At 37.8% G+C, this 22,186-nt stretch overlaps 1 protein-coding gene across 2 annotated transcripts in view; it reads left to right on the top strand.

The window, feature by feature from the left end:
- Positions 1-19,939, top strand: part of LOC149836202 (DUF3754 family protein, putative (DUF3754)) — a 111,056-nt gene extending 91,117 nt beyond the window's left edge. Inside the window, exons 11-15 of one of the 2 annotated variants that reach the window (XM_090009057.1) lie at positions 17,099-17,188; positions 17,284-17,337; positions 18,057-18,122; positions 18,198-18,371; positions 19,321-19,939. In XM_090009057.1, coding sequence (XP_089865183.1) covers positions 17,099-17,188; positions 17,284-17,337; positions 18,057-18,122; positions 18,198-18,371; positions 19,321-19,332 — 396 coding nt within the window. In that variant the 3' untranslated portion in view covers positions 19,333-19,939. Of the gene's footprint in view, positions 1-17,098; positions 17,189-17,283; positions 17,338-18,056; positions 18,123-18,197; positions 18,372-19,320 lie in introns of those variants that run through there. The other variant, XR_016432405.1, reaches the window with a different exon arrangement.
- The last annotated feature ends 2,247 nt before the right edge of the window (positions 19,940-22,186 follow it).

Below are 22,186 nucleotides of genomic sequence, written 5' to 3'. Positions count from 1 at the left end.
TCCTAAAAAGGCACAGGGAATCGCACGAGGGGAAAGTTTATCATTTTGTCAGTAAATATGAAACATTTGCACCCAAATATTCTTAATCTAGAGTAGTCTGGAGAAATGTTCATAAGTTTTTCAATGGGAGTGATATTTTGTAACGAAGAAGATGGCATCCTATTAATGAGATAGGTGGCAGTTAAGGCAGCTTCTGCCCAAAAGTCTTTAGGGACTTGATTTGCTATTAATAAAGTTCTAGTGGTTTCTATAATATGGCGATGTTTTCGTTCTGCCAGTCCATTTTGTTGAGGTGTATAAGGACAAGATCTTTGATGTGTGATGCCATGCAATTTAAGATAATTTTGAAAATCTGTGGATAAAAACTCTCTCCCTGAATCTGTGCGAAAAATAGTAATATCATTTTGAAATTTGTTTTTAACCATATTATGAAAAGTTTGAAAGTATGAAAATACTTCAGACTTATGTTTGAGAAAGTACATCCACGTATGTCGGGAGAAATCATCGACAAAAATAACATAGTAAACAAATCCTCCTTTAGAAATTACTGGTGCAGGACCCCAAACATCCGAGTGTATTAATTCAAGTGGTCTTGAAGAGAAAAAGGTTCTGTTCTGAAATGGTAATCTTTTCATTTTGCCGAGAATACAATCTTTACAATCAAATGATTCAGAGTTACAAAATTTCCCTAGATTTGGAAAATGTTGGATTTTGGCTATATGTGGGTGACCAAGTCTCTTATGCCACAGTTCCAACTCTATTTTTTTGAATATTATAACAAAAAGCTTTCTTCGGCATTTCCAAAAAATCCATGTAATAGAGTCCTCCTTCTCTATGGCCTTCCCCAATCAGCTTGCCTGACTGGCGATCCTGTACCCAACAACCATGAGAAGAAAAAGAAATATTACACCCATAATCAGAAATTTGAGATACAGATAAAAGATTTAAATTTAATTTGGGAACATGTCTAATTTCTGGAATAATTTTTTTTTTTGTTTTATAAATTTTTTCAAAATCTCCTATTCCTTCTATTTCAAGAGAAGTCCCATCAGCAGTAAAGACCTTTGACACACTTGTTTTATTTTTAACACATTTGGATAGACTTTGATTATTTGGGGTCATATGAAAAGATGCACCAGAGTCAAGAAGCCAAGAAATTTTACCTAAATCAGAAAAAGATGAGGCTGCTGCGCCGGTTGAAGCTTCAGATGAGGAAGAGGCACCTTTGATGAGAGGCTGAAGGATCTCCATTAGTTGGGCCAGGGAAACTGGTGCATCCTGATCTTTAGGCTCCGATCCAGCAATTGCAGCTCTTTTTTCTCTCAGCTCCTTAAGTTTGGGACATTGTGGCCTGTAGTGTCCCGGTTCATGACAGTGATGACAAATAACTTTCTTCTTATCATAGTCACCATTTTGTCGGTTAAAGTGAGGAGGCCTATATGATCGAACATGATTCCCTGGTGTAGACACGGCTAAAACGGAATCATCTTCAATTTTTAAAGAACCTTTCCGGAGACGATTTTCTTCCATTGTTAACTCTTCAATAGTTTCAACAATAGAAGGAATTTTTCCCCGGTGAAGTAGGGCCGATTTAGTGGTTTCAAATTCCGGCCTTAATCCAGTGATAAACTGGTAAAAATGTTCAACATCGAGTTGTTTCTGACGAAGCTCGATGTCTTCGGCACAATGCCACTTTGGTTCTAAAAGGGAAAGTTCTTCCCAAAGTTCGGACAACCCATTGTAATATTCACGAATAGTTTTGTCTCCTTGTGTCATCATTCGAACTTTTTCTTGGAGGTTGCACACGTGTGCAATATCTTTAAGGGAATACATATTCTTAAGGTATTCCCATGCCTTATCGGCATGATCAAATTTGGCAAGACTTGAGCATTTTTTAATGTCAACGCTATTGATAAGCCATGACATTATCTTCGCATGAGATATTCTCCATTCTTTCCATTTCTTCTCGTATGAGGCAATAGCCTTGATTTTCTCTTCTTTCGATAGAGGGACGTCTTTATCTCTCTCCTTTTTAGTAAGAGATAGCTTAGGTTCCGAATCGGAACCATCCACAATCCCCCATAAGCCTTTTCCCCATATATGGTGCTTCATGATTGAAGCCCATGTTACATAGTTCGTATCGCTTAGTTTCATAGGCATGATGGTGACTTTATCATTGTCATCCATCGATTACAAGGAGAGAAAGAATAGCGATAGAAGAGAAACAAGAAGGAAAATGAGAAAGAAAGAAAAAAAAAACAATACAACAAGATGTGAAATCTTCTCCAATGAAGTGATAAAACACTTCTCTTCAAGTGGCGAACACTTTTGCAAACGGGCACGGAAACCGAGGCAGCTTTTCCTCAAGATTTAGTACTTCCGCGGCTCTGATACCATGAAATGAAATGGGGATCTTCGAAACACGAGCTTTGATTAACAAGAGCAAGTGTCAAGAATGACACTAAAGCATAACCCTTAAAAAGGGTATAACTGAAAACAAAATAAAAATAAAAATGTATTCTTTATTGATATGAAAAACCAATTGCTTAAGAAGCATTGAAGTGAAATACAAGAGGGGCTGCACCCCTTTATATACACAGCTGAAAGAGGACTCAATAGAGCTGTTGGGCACAGTCCAACAGCTCTATTTAGAGCTGTTGGAATGTGTCAGTCCAACAGCTCTATTGCTAGTCAAGTCTGGACAGGACTTGACTAGCAACAGTCATTCTAGTTCAAACTGAACTAGATGACATAAAGACAAAAAATAAAAATAAAGGAAAAAAAATACAGAAAAGAAAGAAATTAAAAATGTATTTATATATATATAATAATATAATATTATTATATATACATATATGTACAGTTTTACATTTTAACAGATGTTACGCTAGCTCCTATCTCAACTCTCGTCGCGCGAGAGAGAGAGAGGTGAATGCCTGAGGTTGCCTTTAAGGCATATGCAAAGAGCAAATACCTGCGCGGCATCTGCAATAGCAAATCAGTAATAATACATACAAAAACAAGAGTCTTGGCGCAAAACGCGACGACAAGGTAAAGGCGGTAAGCAGAAGTGCAACGCTGAACCTCGCCACGATGCGTGACGGCACATACAAACCATAAGCAAGAATGCAACACGAGATCTCGACGTGATACACGATGGCAATGATAGACTGACATAAGGAAAAGGGCAAGGATCGCGAAACCGCGTCCTTGAGTTAAGTGCATACTCGTATAAATATATATATATATATATTCATTTATTGATCATTTTTTAGTTTAATTGAACTTAATTCAATTATCCAAGTCTTCCGTACAATCTTCCCCTACCTTGGAGGGTTACGAGCTTGCTGACGTCTGCGGACGTACACAATTGACGGCTCGGGTCGCGGAGCGCGAGTGAGATCCGTCGTAGCTGCAAATATGCGATATTAACATGCAAGCCCAGACAAAAGCAAAAGCAAGGCAAAGACTCAACTTCTCCAATACATAGAGCTGGGACCAACCGTCCCAAATGACTCAAAAAAAAAGATGGGGCAGGGCCAAATGAGCCTTGCCGCCCAAAGAGGGATGTAGTCAATGTGAGCAGATGACTCACGTTCACTAGAAATTCCTCGCTGGAGATCAACATTTGTAATGATCTGTCCCCATTACGATGTAGCTTGCAAAGATTCCCCGGGTCTGTCGACCAAGGGTATAGGCTCGCGCACAAAGGGGTAGGGGGGATCGGCCCCTGCTGGCAAACAAAAAGGCAGGGGCCGATGGCCCCTGTTAGCAAACAAAAAGGCAGGGGCCAAGGGCCCCTGCTGGCACACAGAAAGGCAGGGGCCGATGGCCCCTGCTGGCAACCGAAAGGCAGGGGCCTATGCCCCTGCTGACAAAAGAAAGGCAGGGGCCATAGGCCCCTGCTGGCAAACGAAAGGCAGGGGCCTATGCCCCTGCTGACAAAAGAAAGGCACGAGGGAGGCGGTGCCTCAATTGGGTCCGGGTCCGGATCCGACCCGAATCCTAACCTTTTTTTTTTTTTTACGGGTTATTACACGACCTGTTTTCAACCCTATATCCACTCCATTTTTTTTTTGTGTTTGCATGGTTTCTGACATTTTTGATAGTGTTTTAGAGGTCTTCGATGAGAACTATTGTCTCACTTTCATCTGGACTGGAGCCAGTGATTACGAGGGCTTTGGTGTATGCCTTTCCATATCCAATGTTACAGAAGTTCATTTTTGAATTTTTATTATGCCATAATAATGGTTGTACATGTGAATGAATTTCTTCTTTTCTTGTTATGAACTTGGACCTGTAAATGATAAAATTTTGAGCTTTTGGCATTACAAAGTAGAAGCTGCGACTGCAATATCCACTTGTCACTTTGGTCATTTTAAGCATGAGTTTACTCTTCATCCTGTAGCATATAATTGTTAAAATGTAAAATACATGTATATAATTATAATAATATATTTATATATTATTATTATATATATTTTTGTAAATATAATTTTTATTTTTTTCTTTCATTTTCTTTTTATTTATTTATTATTTAGTTCTCATGGAACTAGATAATAACTATTGGTCTAGTTCCAATTGGAACTTGACCATACGCATAGTCATTGGGCCTAGTCCAACGGTTAGAGGAGAGCTATCCTCTAACCCCTTCTCACTTGTATAAATAGGGGTGCATTCCCTCATGTAAAAATACTCTCAATGCTTTTTAAGCATTTTCTTGTTATTAATAAAGTTTTATTATTTCTTTTTATGTTATTCCATTTATACCCTTTTGTGGGTCTTGTCTAAAGTGTCTTTTAGACACTTCTTTTGAGTGATTCAAGTGCATTCGTGGAAGACCACCATTTCATTTCATGGTATCAAAGCAAGGAAATTTTTGGATCTTGAAAAGCTTTCACCTCGATTTCTGTGCTTCACTTGCAAAGGTGTGTTATCACCTTATTCTTGCAAAAAGTGTTTCATCACTTGGCAAAGAGTGTTTTATCACTTGCCAAAAAGTGTTTTATCACTTTATTTTCGGCTATAAGAAGATTCGTTTGAAGAAAGGACTTGAGCTACAAAATAGTATTGTATCCTCTCTTCCCTTCTCTCTACTTTCTTTTTTTTCTCCTATTTTCTTCACAAAGATGAATGACAATAATAAGATCACCATCATACCCATGAAGTTAAATGATACTAATTATGTAATGTGGGCTTCAATTATGAAGCACCACATTTGGGGAAAAGGTTTATGGGGAATAGTGGATGGTTCCGATTCGGAATCTAAACTATCCCTCACCAAGAAAGAAGGTGATAAAGAAGTTCCTCTAACGGAAGAGGAGAAGATCAAGGCTTTAGCCTGATATGAAAAGAAATGTAAAGAGTGGAGGATGGGGCATGCAAAAATTATGTCATGGCTTATTAATAGCGTAGACATTAAAAAATGCTCTAGCCTCGCTAAATTTGAACATGCCGATAATGTATAGGAATATCTTAAAAATATGTATTCTCTTAAAGATATTGCACATGTGTGCAATCTATAAGAAAAAGTTCGGACAATGACTCAAAAAGACAAATCCATTCGTGAATATCACAATGAGTTGTCCAAACTTTGAGAAGATATGGGATATCGAGCTTCGCCAAATGCAACTTGATATGAAACACTTTTACCAATTTGTGAATGGTTTAAGATCGAAATTTGAATCCACCAAATCGGCCCCTCTTCATCGTGGAAAAATTTCTATTATTGTGGATACTATTTAAGAACTTACTATGGAGGAAAATCGACTCAGAAAGAGTACTCCAACAATTGATGATGATTCTGTTCTAGCAGTGTCTAGACCAGAAAATCATACTCGCACTTATAAGCTGCCTCATTTTGGAAGACAGAGTGGTGAGTTTGACAAAAGAAAAGTTATTTGTCATCACTGTTATGAACCGGGGCACTATAGGCTTCAATGTCCAAAATTATAAAAAAAAGACGAAAAGAGGGCCACATCTGTTGAAACCGAGCTAAAAGATAAAGATGCAACTGTATCTATGGCTCAACTAATAGAGATTCTTCAACCTCTTCTCAAAGGAGTATCTTCTTCAACTGAAGCCTCAACTGGAGCGACAATAGCATCTGTTTCCAGTCCATGTAACATCCCTTGGCTTTTAGATTCTGGTGCCTCATTTTATATGACCCCAAATGACAAAAGTCTATCCGAATGCATTAAAAACAACTCATGTATATCGAAGGTTTTTACAACAGATAAACATCTCTTGAAATAAAAGGAGTATGATGTTTTGAAAGTTTTCAAAAATCCATTTTTTTTTGTATTCTAGAGGTTAAATATGTTCCTAAACTAAATTTGAATCTCTTATCTGTGTCACAAATATCTTATTATGAATGTAATATCTCCTTCTCTTCTAATGGTTGTTGGATACAGGATTGCCAGTCAGAGAAGCTGATTGGGGAAGACCATAGAGAACGAGGACTATATTACATGAAGTTTTTGGAATTACCCAAGAATGTATTTTTCTTAAATGTTCAGAAATTAGAAACAGAGTTATGGCACAAAAGACTTGACCATCCTCATGTCTAAAATTCAATACTTTCCAAATTTGGGAAAATTTTGTAATTCTGAAAGTTTTTCTTGTAAAGACTGCATTCTTGGTAAAATGAAAATATTATTTTTTTCTAATAGAACTTTTGTCTCTACAAAACCTCTTGAGTTAATACATTCGAATGTTTGGGGACCTGTACCAGTTATCTCTAAAGGCGGTTATGTGTATTATGTCATCTTTGTTGATGATTTTTCTAGACACACTTGGATTTATTTTCTTAAACATAAATCCGAAGTTTTTACTCACTTTCAAATATTTCATAAGATGGTTACAAACAAATTTCAAAGTAATATTTTCATTTTTTGCACTGATTTAGGGAGAGAATTTATGTCTAAAGAATTCAAAGACTATATTAATCTATATGGCATTACACATCAACGATCATGCCCACACACTCCACAATAGAATGGTCTTGCCGAACGTATGCATCGGCACATTATGGAAACTAATAGGACCTTACTAATTGCAAGTCACATTATAAAAGGGTTTTGGGCTGAGGCTGCTTTAACTGTCACCTATCTCATTAATAGAATGCCATTTTGTTCATTAAGAAATATATCTCCAATAGAAAAACTTCTCAATTTATCTCCTGATTATTCTAGATTAAGAGTCTTTGATTGCAAATGTTTTGTATTTACAAACAAAAATGATAAATTTTCTTCTCGTGCAATCCCATGTGCCTTTTTAGGATATGCTGAAAATAAAAAAGGCTATAGGTGCTTTGATCTTCAAAATGGAAAGTTATATGTATCAAGAAATGTATCTTTTTTAGAAAAATAAAGTGCTTTTGAAAGTGAAAAATCCAAGGATATTACTGAATATTCCTTTTTAATTGATTTAACTTCAAAATCTAGTGAATAGGATTTTGAGTGTAACTTTGACAATGATCAAAGTCCTATTACCTTTGACAATGATATTGATAACGAAGACCAAACTTATAGGGATGTTGGTCTACAATATTCAAGACGAAGAGACGACGAGCAAAACCCTCCATGTGTATTAGAAAAATATTCTAATGTTCCCCCCAAAAGGACTTCTAGAATCTCTAGACCCCGGGAAAATTTGTATCTTATGAATCTTTTTCACCCACGTATAGGTCAGCTATTGCATTAATACAATCTTATGTTGAACCTTCATCCTATTCTAAGGCAAAAAATCATATAGAATGGATTGAAGCCATGAAAACAGAACTGAATGCATTAGAAAAGGCCAACACATGGTTTATTCAAGACATTCCTCTAGGAAAGAAACCAATAGGCTGTCGGTGGGTCTATAAAGTCAAAACCAAAAGTGATGGGACCCTGGAAATGTATAAGGCCCGACTAATGGCAAAAGGTTATGCTCAAGAATATAGCATTGACTATGAAGAAACCTTTGCCCCTGTGACCCGTATGACCACTGTTAGAACTCTAATTGCCTTGGCTTTTATTAGAAAATAACCTATATTTCAAATGGATGTCAAAAATGCCTTTTTGAATGAAAGTCTCGTGGAAGAAGTTTATATGGACGCCCCGTCTGGTGTTAGTATTCTTAAGGGTAAAACTCTTCGTCTTTGTTGAGAATAGGTGGTTTTAAGTGAAGTTTTTTCAGATTAGATGCTATTTGAAATTATGTTTTCATAATGGGCGTAGTTGTAATTATTCTTTTAAGCCTCTCTCTATTTAACATAGAGAGAGGCCCTAATAATAAGTTAACGAGTTTTCTTTCCCTGTGCAGCCGTCTCTCTCTCTCTCTACCTAGGGTTCGGTGCATCTTTCTACATGGTATCAGAGCACAGTCGATCGTGGGAGCGTGATCGATTGTGATCAAAGCACAGTCGATCGTGGGAGCGTGATCGATCGTGATCAAACTACGATCCAACGAAAATATCTTTCTAATCAGGTCAGCGATTAATTTTTTTTTGTAAGATCTGATGACAGATCTGGGCGTGCTGCTGGTCGTGGATGCTTGTTGTTGCCGAGTTTTTTTCCTGCTGTGAGTTCCTGTCGTGATTCTCTGTTTCCGAGCCTTATTTCATTCCATGGTGCCGAATGTTTGCCTTGCCGTGACTCCCTGGTGCCGAGTCTTATTTCAGCCGTGATACCCTGATGAATGTTTGCCTTGCCGTGACTCCCTGGTGTCGAGTCTTATCTCAACCGTGATTCCATGATGTTTGGGCCACAATTTTTTTTTCTGTTTCGTGATTTCATGTCGTGACATCCTGGTTTTTTGGAGAAACAACAATCACACTCGTAGTGGTGTTGCTAGTGATTGAAAAATGACTGACTGTCAAGCTGTATATGTTTGGGGAGCAGCCTCTGTTATGATTCAGGGTCTGCGTATGCAGAGGTATGTTGGTTGTGATTCACTGATGTGCTGAAAAACAGGTTCTGCGTATGCAGAGTTATGTTGGTCGTGATTCGCTGATGTGCTGAAAAAAAATAGGTTCTGCGTATGCAAAGTTATGTTGGTCGTGATTCACTGATGTGCTGAAAAAAAAATTAAAACTATTTTTCATGTTTGTGGGCTGCTGTTCACTACTGTCGTGGAAACTGCAGGCTAGATTTCCTACTGTGCTAGGAAAGTACTCGTGTTGTGGGCTGCTATTCCTTACTGTCGTGGTGTTTTTTTTGTGTGTGAACAACTGTTGATTGTCATATTGGTTGGTGTGTGAGTGTAACACACGTTTTTCCTGTGTTGATTGGAGTCTGTCCAGTTTTTTTTTTTGCTGAAAAGAAGTATGGCTGAAACTTCGAAATGTGATTCCAAATTGGAAAATATTGGAGAGTATAAGGCATTTTCCAATCCCTTTTCGTATGGCTCGTCTGTAAGGTTGAATGAAACTGACTATGCCTGGTGGTCCAGAACTTTTATGATGTCGGTATCTGGACATCGCAGAAAACATATCTTGTTGGAAGACAAACCCACTGAAAAAGTGGGAAAATATGTTACCTGAGATGAAGATAATGACATAGTTATGTCATGGATTATGAATAGTGTCGAACCCCATATTGCAGATGGTTTAATTTACTATAATACAGCCAAACAAATGTGGGACAATCTTCGAGATACGTACTCACAAGAGACTAATGTGAGTCGTATCCTACAAGTTGAATAGGAAATATATAATTTACAGCAGGGAGATCAAACCTTGGCCCAGTACTATGCCTCCGTCAAAGCTGCCTTTGAAAGACTTAATGCTCACAGACCCCTCTGTTGTTCGAAACAAAAAGATCATCAAGAACAAACTATGGTTGCTCGGTTTCTTACAGGTTTATCTTCAGAATTCTCTGTTGCAAAAGTCCAAATGTTGACTGGTTCAGATGTACCTACTCTTGCTGAGGCATATAATCGTCTTAGTAGACTTGCGATCTCTCTTCCACAATCTCAGCCTGTGACTCAGTCATCTGCTCTAGTTGTCTCATCTGGTTATGGGCGTGAAAATCTTCAGAACAGCAGAGGATGAGGTATGGGAGGCAGAGGAAAGCTTCAATGTACATTTTGTGGAAAATATGGATATTTAGAAGATCGTTGCTGGGATAAGCATGGCCGACCAATCTCTTCTTCATCAAAGTCATATGCCCCTAAAGCAAATGTTACTACTCTCGAGGCAACAAAGGCACAGGAAAATATCTCTGCAAGTGACAGTAGTATCACCCTCAATCGTGTTGAATATGATGAGCTGATAGCTCTTCGTCCTTTGAGTTCCACTCCTCTTGTAGCTGGGGTTGCCTATTCAACCGGAAATCATCTTCATCCAACTGACAGTAAGTGGATTATTGACTCTGGTGCATCCAGACATTTGTGTGGAAATTCACCTCTTTTTTCAGATCTAAAGGATATTAATGCTTAGCTTGGAGTCTCATTAGCCGATGGGAGCTCCTCCTCGGTTGTTGGTCAGGGAAATATTTCTATATCTTCCTCGTTACAGTTGCAAAATGTTCTTCATGCTCCAAAATTTCCTCAAAGTTTACTCTCTGTTAGTTGCATTATAAAAGAACAAAACTGTAGAGTAATATTTGATCCGATGGGTTGTCATTTTCAGGATTTGCTCACGGGGAAGAAGATTGGTAGAGGCTATGAAGAAAAGGGAGTTTACTACCTACATCATCCAATGGGTACTGTTCATGCTGCAGTGGAACATTCATTCAGTCCTGTTCAGTGGCATCGTCATCTTGGTCATCCTTCATTGTCAAAGCTTCGTTCGGTCTTTCCTCAGATTCCTTCCACCACATCTTTTCAGTGTGAAGCATGTCAGCTGGGCAAGCATCATCGAAGTTCGTTCCCTTCGAGTCAGAGTCAGTCCAGTAATAAAGTCTTTGAACTTTTTTATGCAGATGTATGGGGTCCTAGTAAGATTCCTACTAAGACTCAGTGTCGATACTATCTAGTTATTGTTGATGATTTCTCTAAGTTGTCATGGGTGTTTTTAATAAAGGAACGATCTGAAGGTCCAAGTATTATCAAATCCTTAATTCTTGAAATAAAAACTCAGTTTGAATCTATTGTCAAGATTGTTCGCACTGATAATGCTCTCGAGTTTAAATCAAAAGGTCTGTTACAATTTTACCAAGATCATGGCATCCAACCCCAAACTTCCTGTGCCTATTCATCTCAACAAAATGGGGTGGCTGAGCGAAAACATCGACACTTGTTTGATGTTGCCAGGACCATTATGATTCAATCCAATGTTCCTGCGTTATACTGGGGTGCTTGCTATCTGATCAACCGCATGCCTTCGTCTTCTGTGGGTGATCAAATTCCATTATATATTCTTAAACCTAATGCCCCACTCTTTTCTTTCTCACCAAAAATATTTGGATGTGTTTGTTTTGTACACAAACTTGGCCCTGACCGTGATAATTTAGCTGCTTAAGCTACAAAATGCATATTTATAGGTTATCCTAAAAATCAAAAGGGATATCGATGTTATGATCCTATTTCTCGCCGAGAGTATGTCAGTGCAGATATATCTTTCTTGGAATCCACTCCATATTACTCCATTTTCGGTTTCCCACTGCAGGTTGATCCAGTTGAGTCTTTTCCATTACCTATACCTCATTTTCCTTTGTAATCTATGCCCTCATTCCCGAACCAAACTTCATCCTCTTCCAGATTTAATAATCCTCCATTGGTATATGTGCGTAGAGCTCCACCTCCGCAAGAGCCTTCATCTTCTTCTTCTCCTGAGATAAGTTCTACTGACAATAGTGATCTTCATGATGATGATAACAGGCCCATTGCTCTACGAAAGGGGACACGACAATGTACCTTATATCCCATATCTCATTTTGTCTCCGATGCTAGAATTAGAAATTTGATGAAGTCTTTTATTTCAGCCTTATCTGTTGAAACTATTCCTCTGAACTATCAGCAGGCAGAGCTTGATAATCGCTGGAAGCTGGCTATGCAAGAAGAAATGGATGCTTTAATATCTCAGCATACATGGGATCTAGTTGATTCCCCAGCAGATGCCAACATTGTTGGGTGTAAATGGGTATATACAATAAAGTACAAATTTGATGGTTCTATTGAAAGGTACAAGGCCAGATTAGTAGCCAAAGGGTATACTCAGACATATGGTATTGATTTCTTTGAAACCTTTTCTCCTGTTGCACGGATGGGTACCATTCGTCTTGTTCTCTCAGTAGTTGTTCAACATGGTTGGAGCTTGTACCAATTAGATGTGAAAAATGCATTTCTATATGGGGATTTATCTGAGACCGTTTACATGCAACAACCTCCAGGATTCGAGGTTAAGGTGGAGTGTCAGAAGGTGTGTAGATTGAGAAAGGCGATTTATGGCTTGAAACAAAGTCCTCGTGCATGGTTTCAAAAGTCGTTTGAAGTGATGTCACACTTTGGCTTTAATAGGTCAGCAACTGATCATACACTATTTATAAAGAAAACTAGCTCTGGCATAGTTGTTATGGTGGTATATGTGGATGACATCATTCTTACAGGAGTTGATGTGAAAGCTATTGAAGCCACAAAGGCTCATCTTCAAAAACACTTTGTTACAAAAGACCTTGGTTCACTCAGGTATTTTCTGGGTATAAAAGTTGACAGGAGCCGTGAAGGGATGATTTTGTCTCAACGGAAGTATGTTCTTGACTTATTAAAGGAAACAGGAATATTGGGAGCTAAACCAGCAAATATTCCCATGGACCATAAAGTTCAGTTGTTTGAAGAAGGGTCAAAACCGGTTGATAGCAAAAGCTATCGCTCCCTAGTAGGGAAGCTACTGTATGTAACTGTGACCAGGCCGGATATTGCTTTAGCAGTAAGCAAAGTTAGCCAATTTATGGACAAACCAACTGAGGTACACTGGAATGCAACTATTATGATTCTCAGATATCTAAAATCTTCTCCTGGAAAGGGGTTATTGTTCAGGAAACGTGTAATTCTGGAGATAGTGGCCTATTCTGATGCTGACTATGCAGGATCTCTAGTGGATAGAAAATCTACCACAGGATTCTGTGTGTTTCTGGGAGACAACTTGATTTCTTGGAGAAGTAAGAAACAAAATGTGGTTTCTAGGTCGAGTGCAGAATCAGAATATCGGGCTATGGCCCAAACAACTGCTGAATTGATGTGGGTTCGTACTGTTCTTCATGATCTTCAGGTGAAGGTTTTCTCTCCCATGACCATGATGTGCGATAACAAAGCTGCAACATATATAGCGAACAATCCTGTATTTCATGAGAGAACAAAGCACATTGAGGTTGATTGCCACTATATAAGGGATATGGTTCAAGCTGGTCATATCACTACCAAATATCTAAAGTCGGAAGACCAAGTTGCAGATATGTTTATAAAACCTCTTGCTAGACCAAATTTCTCAAAATGTTGTGACAAGCTGAGCATGATTGATATCTATGCTCCAGCTTGAGGGGGAGTGTTGAGAATAGGTGGTTTTAAGTGAAGCTTTTTCAGATTAGATGCTATTTGAAATTATGTTTTCATAATGGGCTTAGTTGTAATTATTCTTTTAAGCATCTCTCTATTTAACATAGAGAGAGGCCCTAATAATAAGTTAACGAGTTTTCTCTCCCTGTGCAGTCGTCTCTCTCTCTCTCTTCTCTCTCTACCTAGGGTTCGGTGCATCTTTCTACAGTCTTGAGAAGGCCTTTTATGGCCTTAAACATGAACCAAAAGCTTGGTACGACTGATTTAGTCATGTTATGATTGATATTGGATTTCAATCTTGTTTGACTAACACTGCTTTGTTTATTAAAAAATCTGATGCAGGTATCATCATTCTTCTCCTTTATGTGGATGATATGATCATCACCGGAGGCGACAAACAGGGAATTGCCGATATCAAAACTCTTCTTAAAACTCATTTTGAAATGTGACTTAGGATTATTAAAATATTTTTTAAGAATTGAAGTTGCTTATTTTCTTCGTGGGTATTTGATCTCTCAATTTAAATTTGCTTTTGATATTGTTTTCATGTTTGGCATTATAGACGATAATAAAGTGGACACTCCAGAAGTGGTCAATGTTAAAATGAAAACTGATGTTGGAGAGCTTCTTGATGATCCTACCCCGTTCAGACAGCTTGTTGGAGCACTTTCCTATCTCTCTATCATTAGGCTAGACATAACACATGTTATACACACAGCTAGTCAATTTCAACATGCTCCCACTTCTGTTCACATGGGAGCTGTTTTACGTATTATTAGATATTTAAAGAGTTATCTCTCACGAGGCTTCTTCTTGTCTGCATCATCATTAGATTTAATTGCTTATACTGATACTAACTCGGAAGGTGATCCTAATAATAAACACTCAACCACTTGTTTTGTGTGTTTTTAGGTGAATCTTTAATATCGTGGAGGTGCAAGAAGCAACAGAAAGTCTCTCTTTCCTCTACTGAAGCTGAATATAGAGTCATGACAACCATCACAATGAAAGTTGTTTGGCTCAGGCGATTGCTTGCTGACATGGGAGCTGAAGCAACACAAGCCTCACGAATGTGTTGTGACAATCTACATTGCAAGCAATCGGATTTTCTATGAGCGCACCAAATACATCGAGATGGATTGTCACTATGTCAGAGAAGAATACTTACATGAAACCATTGATCTGCCATATGTCACATCAGAATATCAATTAACAGACTTCTTCACCAAATCTCTCGCGGCTCCCAGATTTCACTTTCTCTTAGACAAACTTTCGCTCATTGTACCGTAAGTTTGTGGGGGAGTGTTAAAATCTATGTCACAGGAATTCGGCTAACCAGGTGCCGCACCCACATCAACGCAATGCGAGTGTGCATGCAAGTGCGGCACCTGGTGCGGTCAACCCAATATGTAAAAAAAAAGAAACCCCATCGAGGGAGTCTCGCCTGAAGAAGAAGAAGAAGACAACGAGGAAATAGAGAGGCGAGAGGGAGCTCACCTGAAAGGGGGCCAGAGGTCGCATCGCTGGCACAGGAAGGACCGGCGTCGGGTGGCCGAAAATCCAAGGCTCGTTGGAGGTGGGGCTTGCCAGCGTCAGGTGGCCGAAAAATGAACGGGAGAGAGGGAGCCTGCCGCGGGGGGAGAAGGCGAGCGAGGAGAGAGAGTGAGCAATGTGGGGAGGTTCAGAAGGAAGGAAAATTTGGATTTTTTTAGAGGCAGACATACCCACCTGAACGAAGTCGCAGTCAATCAATTTCTCGAGATCCTCCAACTGGATGACGTCGTGGTAGACGTATCGCCACACCTGATAAGTTTCAAAGAAGACAATTAGCTCGAAATTAAGTGCAAAAGGAAGGAGACAGTGGGAGCGGTGCTGGGAGAGGCAATGAGGGCAGATGGTGGTGACGCAGTCGAGGCAGAAGATCTTCCTCTCGTTCTCCTTGGAGAACTCGTGATATGATAATCACACTTCGAGAAAGTGTAGCCCAAGGCTTTTGTTTTTATCAATGTCTGCTGCTGCGGCTGTTCACCACATCTGTCCCCTCTGCACACTTCGAGAAACCCTGCCCTGCATGCTTTAAATAAGCACGCAGGGTATGTTTTATTGGCTTTGGATCTGGGTCGGATCCAAATCCGACCCGGGTCCGATTTTTTTGCCGCACCCCCGCACCCATGTTTTTTTAAAGTGCTGCATTCCCGCCCCCGCACCCGCACCAGCACCATCACACATGTGACATAGGTTAAAATGTAAAATACATATATAATAATAATATATTTATATATTATTATTATGTATATTGTTGTAAATATAATTTTTTTTTCCTTTCATTTTCTTTTTATTTATTTATTATCTAGTTCTCATGAAACTAGATAATAACAATTGGTCAAGTTCCAATTGGAACTTGACCATATGCATAGTCGTTGGATCTAGTCCAACGGCTACAAGGAGAGCTCCTTAAGAGCTCTCCTCTAACCCCTTCTCACTTGTATAAATAGGCGTGCATCCCCTTATGTAAAAATACTTTCAATGCTTGTTAAGCATTTTCTTGTTATTAATAAAGTTTTATTATTTCTTTTTATGTTATTCCATTTATACCCTTTTGTGGGTCTTGTCTAAAGTGTCTTTTAGACACTTCTTTTGAGTGATTCAAGTGCATTCGTGGAAGACCACCATTTCATTTCAATATTTGTCTTACATGCTTCAAGAAACTGCAAATGTGATTAAACACAATGTTCTTCTTTTGTCATGTTAGAATTCTTTGTTAGAACAATTAGAAAAAATCCTTTCTTTTTTCTGCAGTTTCTTTCCATGTGCAGTTCTTTTTAACTTACTATTTTCGGACAACTGCAATGTTTTTTCTCTTTTTTTTTTATTGATCTGTAAGCTGGGGTTAGGCAGGCCTCTTGCTGGTTACATTTTCAATAATTTACATTGATTTAAAAGCGGGAGACTACATAAGTGGTTTATCTTTCCATGCACAATCAATTCCTGTCCCATTCCAAGAGTTTCTACACTATCGAAAAAGTTGGTCTGTTAGTACATTTAATTTTGAGGGAGTCGAGGGATGTTTTACAAATACTTGATCCCCTGTTTGGAAGAGTTGGAATTCCTCAGGCCACAAGATATTGGTCAGTACTCAAAGCGGGTTTAGATATTTCATGTCAAAGTGGTCATCATTCTAGCAAATCCTATCATTATGTCCCATTTTTATTAGAGTTTTTTCCATAACCGTCCTTTCCTTATAAGGCAAACCCAAAACCATCCTTGTCCCATTTTCCAAAATCATCCCTCCCATTTTTCCAACCATGCAAAACCATCCTTAAGGTAGCTAGACGTCACATGACGAAAGAGTGTTTTTGTCCTAACATTTTGAAATTTGAGGGCGATTTTGGAAAATCAAATAAGATATTGATGTTTTTGGATATCATCCATAAGGTAGGGATGATTATGAAAAAACTCTTTGCTTTATTCAACTTTGTGGCAACTAAGTTGCTAGATAATGTCTCACTCTAAGACTCTAAGAATTGCAGTGACCCTTCATTGATGTAGTTTCATATATTTGCTCAATGTGTTAATTGTAATCTTGAGTGATATGTTTTGTTTGTTTGCTTTTTTACAGCTTTTGGTAAACAAGACACTCTATGAAAAAACCCTAGCAAGTGGTTTTGGCACTGTTTATTTTCTTCTCGATGCATCTGAGCAGCAACAGGTGAGATATGTGATGTTCAATGAACAAATTTTGCTTGTTTTTCAATCTTTTTAGTGCACTAATTTGGAATGTTGCAATATTTCTGTCTCCTGCAGTTTAAAGAAGCAATTTTGGCATATGCGCACCTACTACAGCTGGAAAAACATCAGGTTTTCTTTTTTACTTATATAATATAATCACCTGTGAATCAGTGAAGATTCTGCAAGAACCAATAGACTCATAATAGGGCGACTATGCTCATTCTCAATCGCTATCATATTCTTTGTATCATCTGGTTCAATACTTTGTAGTGCTAGCATATTCCCCACATTCCCCTCCAACCGCATCCCCCTGAATCAGTGAAGATTCTGAAAGCACCAATGAACACATACTATGACTACTATGCTCATTTTCAAGTGCTATAAAGTCAGGTTCTTAATAACCATTGGTTCAACATTTTTGTAGTAGTAGTGTCTTCCTCTCATTTCCTCTCCTAGCTGATCCCAGAAACTTCTCTTTGATGCCCAAAGAAATCATTCGGTATTTATGTTGTTCCTGTTATAAATTTGTGCCGGATAATAAGCCAAAACAAATTGGCTGGTTTAGCCTCAACAGGCTACGGTTTGATCATTTTTACTTACGCATGTTGCATCACATTAATTGGAAGAGAAAAGAATGAAATCATTTCCATAGTTGTTCAATGCTCTCAGTCAACTTAGGTTGAAAATGGTTCAGAGCTCCAGTAAACCAGCCCATATGCATGTACAAGTGTGTGTGCGTGTGCTGTTGAACACTTAATGTCTGAAAGGCTATGTCTTTCTATTATACAGTATTGCTTTTCCTTGCATATGTTTGTCTTCTGCTGCTTAACCATCCGCTGTTGATTTAGGTTCCCTGTAGGAAAAAAGTTGCTGACATGTGTGAAAGATTTATGTATGAAAAGTTCAAGGAAAAGGTATGAATTAGTGTGTTCAACTGCATCTCCTTGAAGCTTGAGAATGTGAATGATCAATCTTCTGGTTTCATATAGGTGGAAATGCCTATTGACGAAGCTATGGAAACCTTGCTTAGGTTGGGGTTAGTAACAGAGATTGTTGATGAAGAGAACATCACACTCCAGGTTCTTCCATGTTTAAAGGCATATGAGGGTTTCAAGAGACACTGGGATTGTTTACTTGGGCGAAATACATTACAGTTTGAACAGGTAACATTCAAGTAGCCTGATTTTTCACATGCTGTAGTTTTTAGTTATTATTGTAATTAAAAGGAAATTATTACAAGATAAAGGCGATTCAAATGTATGTCTAGGCGAGTTTTCTGGATTCAGGAGATTCTTTTATTGCTTTGCCACTCAGAACCATTCCCATGACCACTTAGATCTCTTCATGAGCCAGCTCAATTGGGAGGAATAGTACTTCCAAATTCCTGTCTGGTTGAAGAAAACCTTCAGAGGTTCATGCTGTATGTTCTTGGTCCGCATTATAATCTGTCACATGGATGCAAAATAGGGACATGATTACTTTGTGGAGTTTTTCATTAAACTAAAATAGAGTATTTGTGTGACAGATTGGAATGCAGCTAGGGCTAGTAAACGAGCCGAACGAACCGAACAAGGCATGTTTGGGCTCGGCTTGTTTACCAGTGGATTGAGCTCGTGTTCATTTTTAGTCGAGTCCCTGAATGAGACATGCCGAACACGAGCTGGCTTGTGTAAAAGCATTCCATCTTATTTATACATGGAATACATATTTTTATATATTACACTTAATAGTTCATATTTTATGTTTATATATTTTCATTCACCCTTCTCTTTATATATATATATATATTATGCATTATTCTTTTTATATATTACACTCAATATATTATACATAAAAAATTAATTTTTTATCTATATGAGCTCTCTTGAGCTGAGCCGAACACCCTGTGTTTGGTCTCGACTCGTTTAAGCTAAACGAGCTACTCGTGGCTCGGCTTACCATCTATATGAACCGATCATGAACGAGTTTGTGATGAGTCAAACCAAGCCGAGTCACGAGCTGCTCGGTTCATTTATCAGCCCTAAATGCAGCTGCTCTGCTGAGTGAAAAATCATAACATGTTTAGCTTCATTCTTTTTCCTAACTGCTAATGCGTTCATTTGTTTTTGTCAGAGTGCCAAGTGAAAGAATGCTGTATGCAGCCTGATTTTCAAGGAAAAGACAGCCTTGAACATGTGATTGGTTTTTTTGTTCCTGGCATCATTTTCATGGAACCCTAAAAAAATGCACGTGTAAAGATGTGCTGTGCTTCTCAATCGGTTGGGCAATTCCATTGTTGTACAACCACCTCTAGATATGGTTCATGGTATATAGATCAAGGAAAATTAATTACCAAACGAAGAAGGTAGAACAGAAGGCATGTCTTCATTGTTTCATGACTTGAAGGGCACCATCAAGAGAGTGAATGATTGGTAGGGAAGAAGGTAGACAAATTGCTTGTTTCCATCTTTTTCAAGCTTTCTAGATCACAAATAATAGTTTTTCCTGCCAAAGATGTCTGTTCGATAGTTGGAGCTCAATTTTCTGTTATGGCCGGGCATTAGTTGGGTGTGCATCTTTATTTCATAATTCTTAATTTGCCAGACTCGTATTTGGTTTGTAGGGAAGAAGCCAGATCCAGCGAAATGGATTTGAAAATGGATCCAAATGTGCATTTTGATCTGGATTAAAGAAAACCTTCTTGTACATATAAAGATATTTTTTGAGAACACATGGACATGTTTTTTAATCATTTTGGACCTAGTGCATGTCATGCATATTCATTTGACGTGTGTTTGAGTTGAACATCCACTTTGGGATTTCGTATTGTGTTCGTTGGCAAGATCATTTACAAAGGTGGTTGTGGGGTCCACTCATCCCCTATGTCATCCCCCATCTTCATACCCTCTTAAATATTATGATTCATGCTGTTTTGACCAAATCCGACTTTATAGATGGATTCAGTTTGGCCGATTTAAAAAGAATCGACACGTGGATCCTATTTTTTTATGAAGAAATGTGATTTTTTAAATCACAAAATCTTATGTTTTGTAAACTGTTGATTTTTGAATTGCAAAAAAATCTTGCACACAAGTCGGATTTTGGTGATTTAAATGCCGATACGATGTAGATCACATATGTAGAGTCTGACAACTTGGATCAATTAAATCCCAAGGAGGGTTACAAAGATATGTGGAACCTATTTGGGGGTTGAATGTGCTTTTGTTTAATGTTGCATAATATCATGGAGATTTTGAATGTCAGATGATATTGTTAGTAGATATGGAAATCCTGACTACAGATTCTTTCCTACTTTCAACATTCAGTATTATCTTGAATTGTTTTATTTATAGTTGGCGGGGGGGGGGGGGGCATGGTGTAATGTTTCCATGGACAGCATCCTGGTTAATTGTAGATCGAGCATCACTTTTTTTTTGGCTAGAGTTTGCCAACTTTTAACTGATCCACTTCCTTACGCCTTGTACATTCAGAGATAGATTTTATATCTTGGTTTTATTAGTTTTGGCTGCAAGATGAGCTCGTTTGAAAATTTATATAAATTGTGATAATTTAGACATGGGAAGGAATCTTAGCCTCAAAACTTTGGATATATTGTTTTTAATGTCTTATAATTCAGGTTATGAGTATAAGCTTGAGTGAGTTGGGGTAACGTAGTGTATTTTATTCATTAGGGATATTTGTAATAGACTCAACATTGTCTCTCCGACAGTTAAGCAATTTGATATGTGCGATAGTAGGTAGCACCATTGAGACATAATGATTAATAATTACACTTGTTAGTAGCCTTTTAGATTGGCCGTGTTTTATATTTATATTATATGTTTATGTACTAAGTGAACAAAGCTTTTTTATGCTCATAATGGTAACTAGCTTAAGCACGTTATATTAAAGCCCAACCTTTAATACATTTGCCAATGTGTCTTCAGATAATATATTAGTAAATATGCATATAATGAGCCAAAATTGTAATTTGCCAAAAAGTTTTTTATTTTGCAAATCTTGTTTTTGAGACATGTTTATAACTATTGTGTTAAATTTTGTTTTTGGTATCTTCAAATTTTTTACAACTTTTAGAGTTTTATTTTAATAAGAAATTATTACCTAATGAGAGATGACCCTATCAATTAAGTGTGGTTGGAGATTGACATTAACTGTGATTTATTTTTTTAATAGAAGATTGAAGTCTCTATATTCTATAAATAGAAAGTCTCATCCTAGAGAGGAGTTATGATTTTTTTTTTTAGGCAGCTTTGTGCTATGTAGTCAAGAGGTAAGCATTCAGGTTACTTGTAATGTGGGAGCACCACTTTTTTCTAGCTAAAGAGTTTGCCAGCTTTTAACTGATCCACTTCCTTACGCCATGCACATCCAGAGAAAGATTTTATATAGCCTTACGTAACTTCTAATGAAATTCATGGATAATCAAATATGACCTTGATATGTTCTTAAAATGTTGTTTTGGTATTGCATGCAATTATGACTTATGCAAATACTTTATCTTAGTTTTACTAGTTTTGACCGCAAGATGAACTCGTTTGAAAATTTATATAAATTGTGACAATTTAGACACGGGAAGGAATCTTAGGCTCAAAACTTTGGATACACTGTTTTTAATGTCTTATAAATCAAGTGATGGGTATAAGCCTGAGTGAGTTGGGGGTAATGTAGTGTATTTTATTCATTAAAGATATTTGTAGTAGACTCGACATTGTCTCTCTGACCGTTAGGCAATTTGATGTGCGAGAGTAGGTAGCACCATTGAGAGATAATGATTATTAATCACACTTGTTAGTAGCCTTTTAGATAGCCTGTCTTATATTTATATTGTATGTTTATGTACTAGGTAAACAAAGCTTTTTTATACTCATAATGGTAACTAACTCGAGCACATTATATTAAAGCCAAACCTTTAGTATATTTTTCAATGTGGCTTTAGATAATATATTAGTAAATATGCATATAATTAGCCAAAATTGTA

The sequence above is a fragment of the Nuphar pumila genome, chromosome 6, assembly GCF_984573655.1.
Source record: "Nuphar pumila chromosome 6, dmNupPumi1.hap1.1, whole genome shotgun sequence".
Lineage (NCBI taxonomy): Eukaryota > Viridiplantae > Streptophyta > Magnoliopsida > Nymphaeales > Nymphaeaceae > Nuphar > Nuphar pumila.
This window is presented reverse-complemented; position numbering and strand designations above follow the sequence as displayed.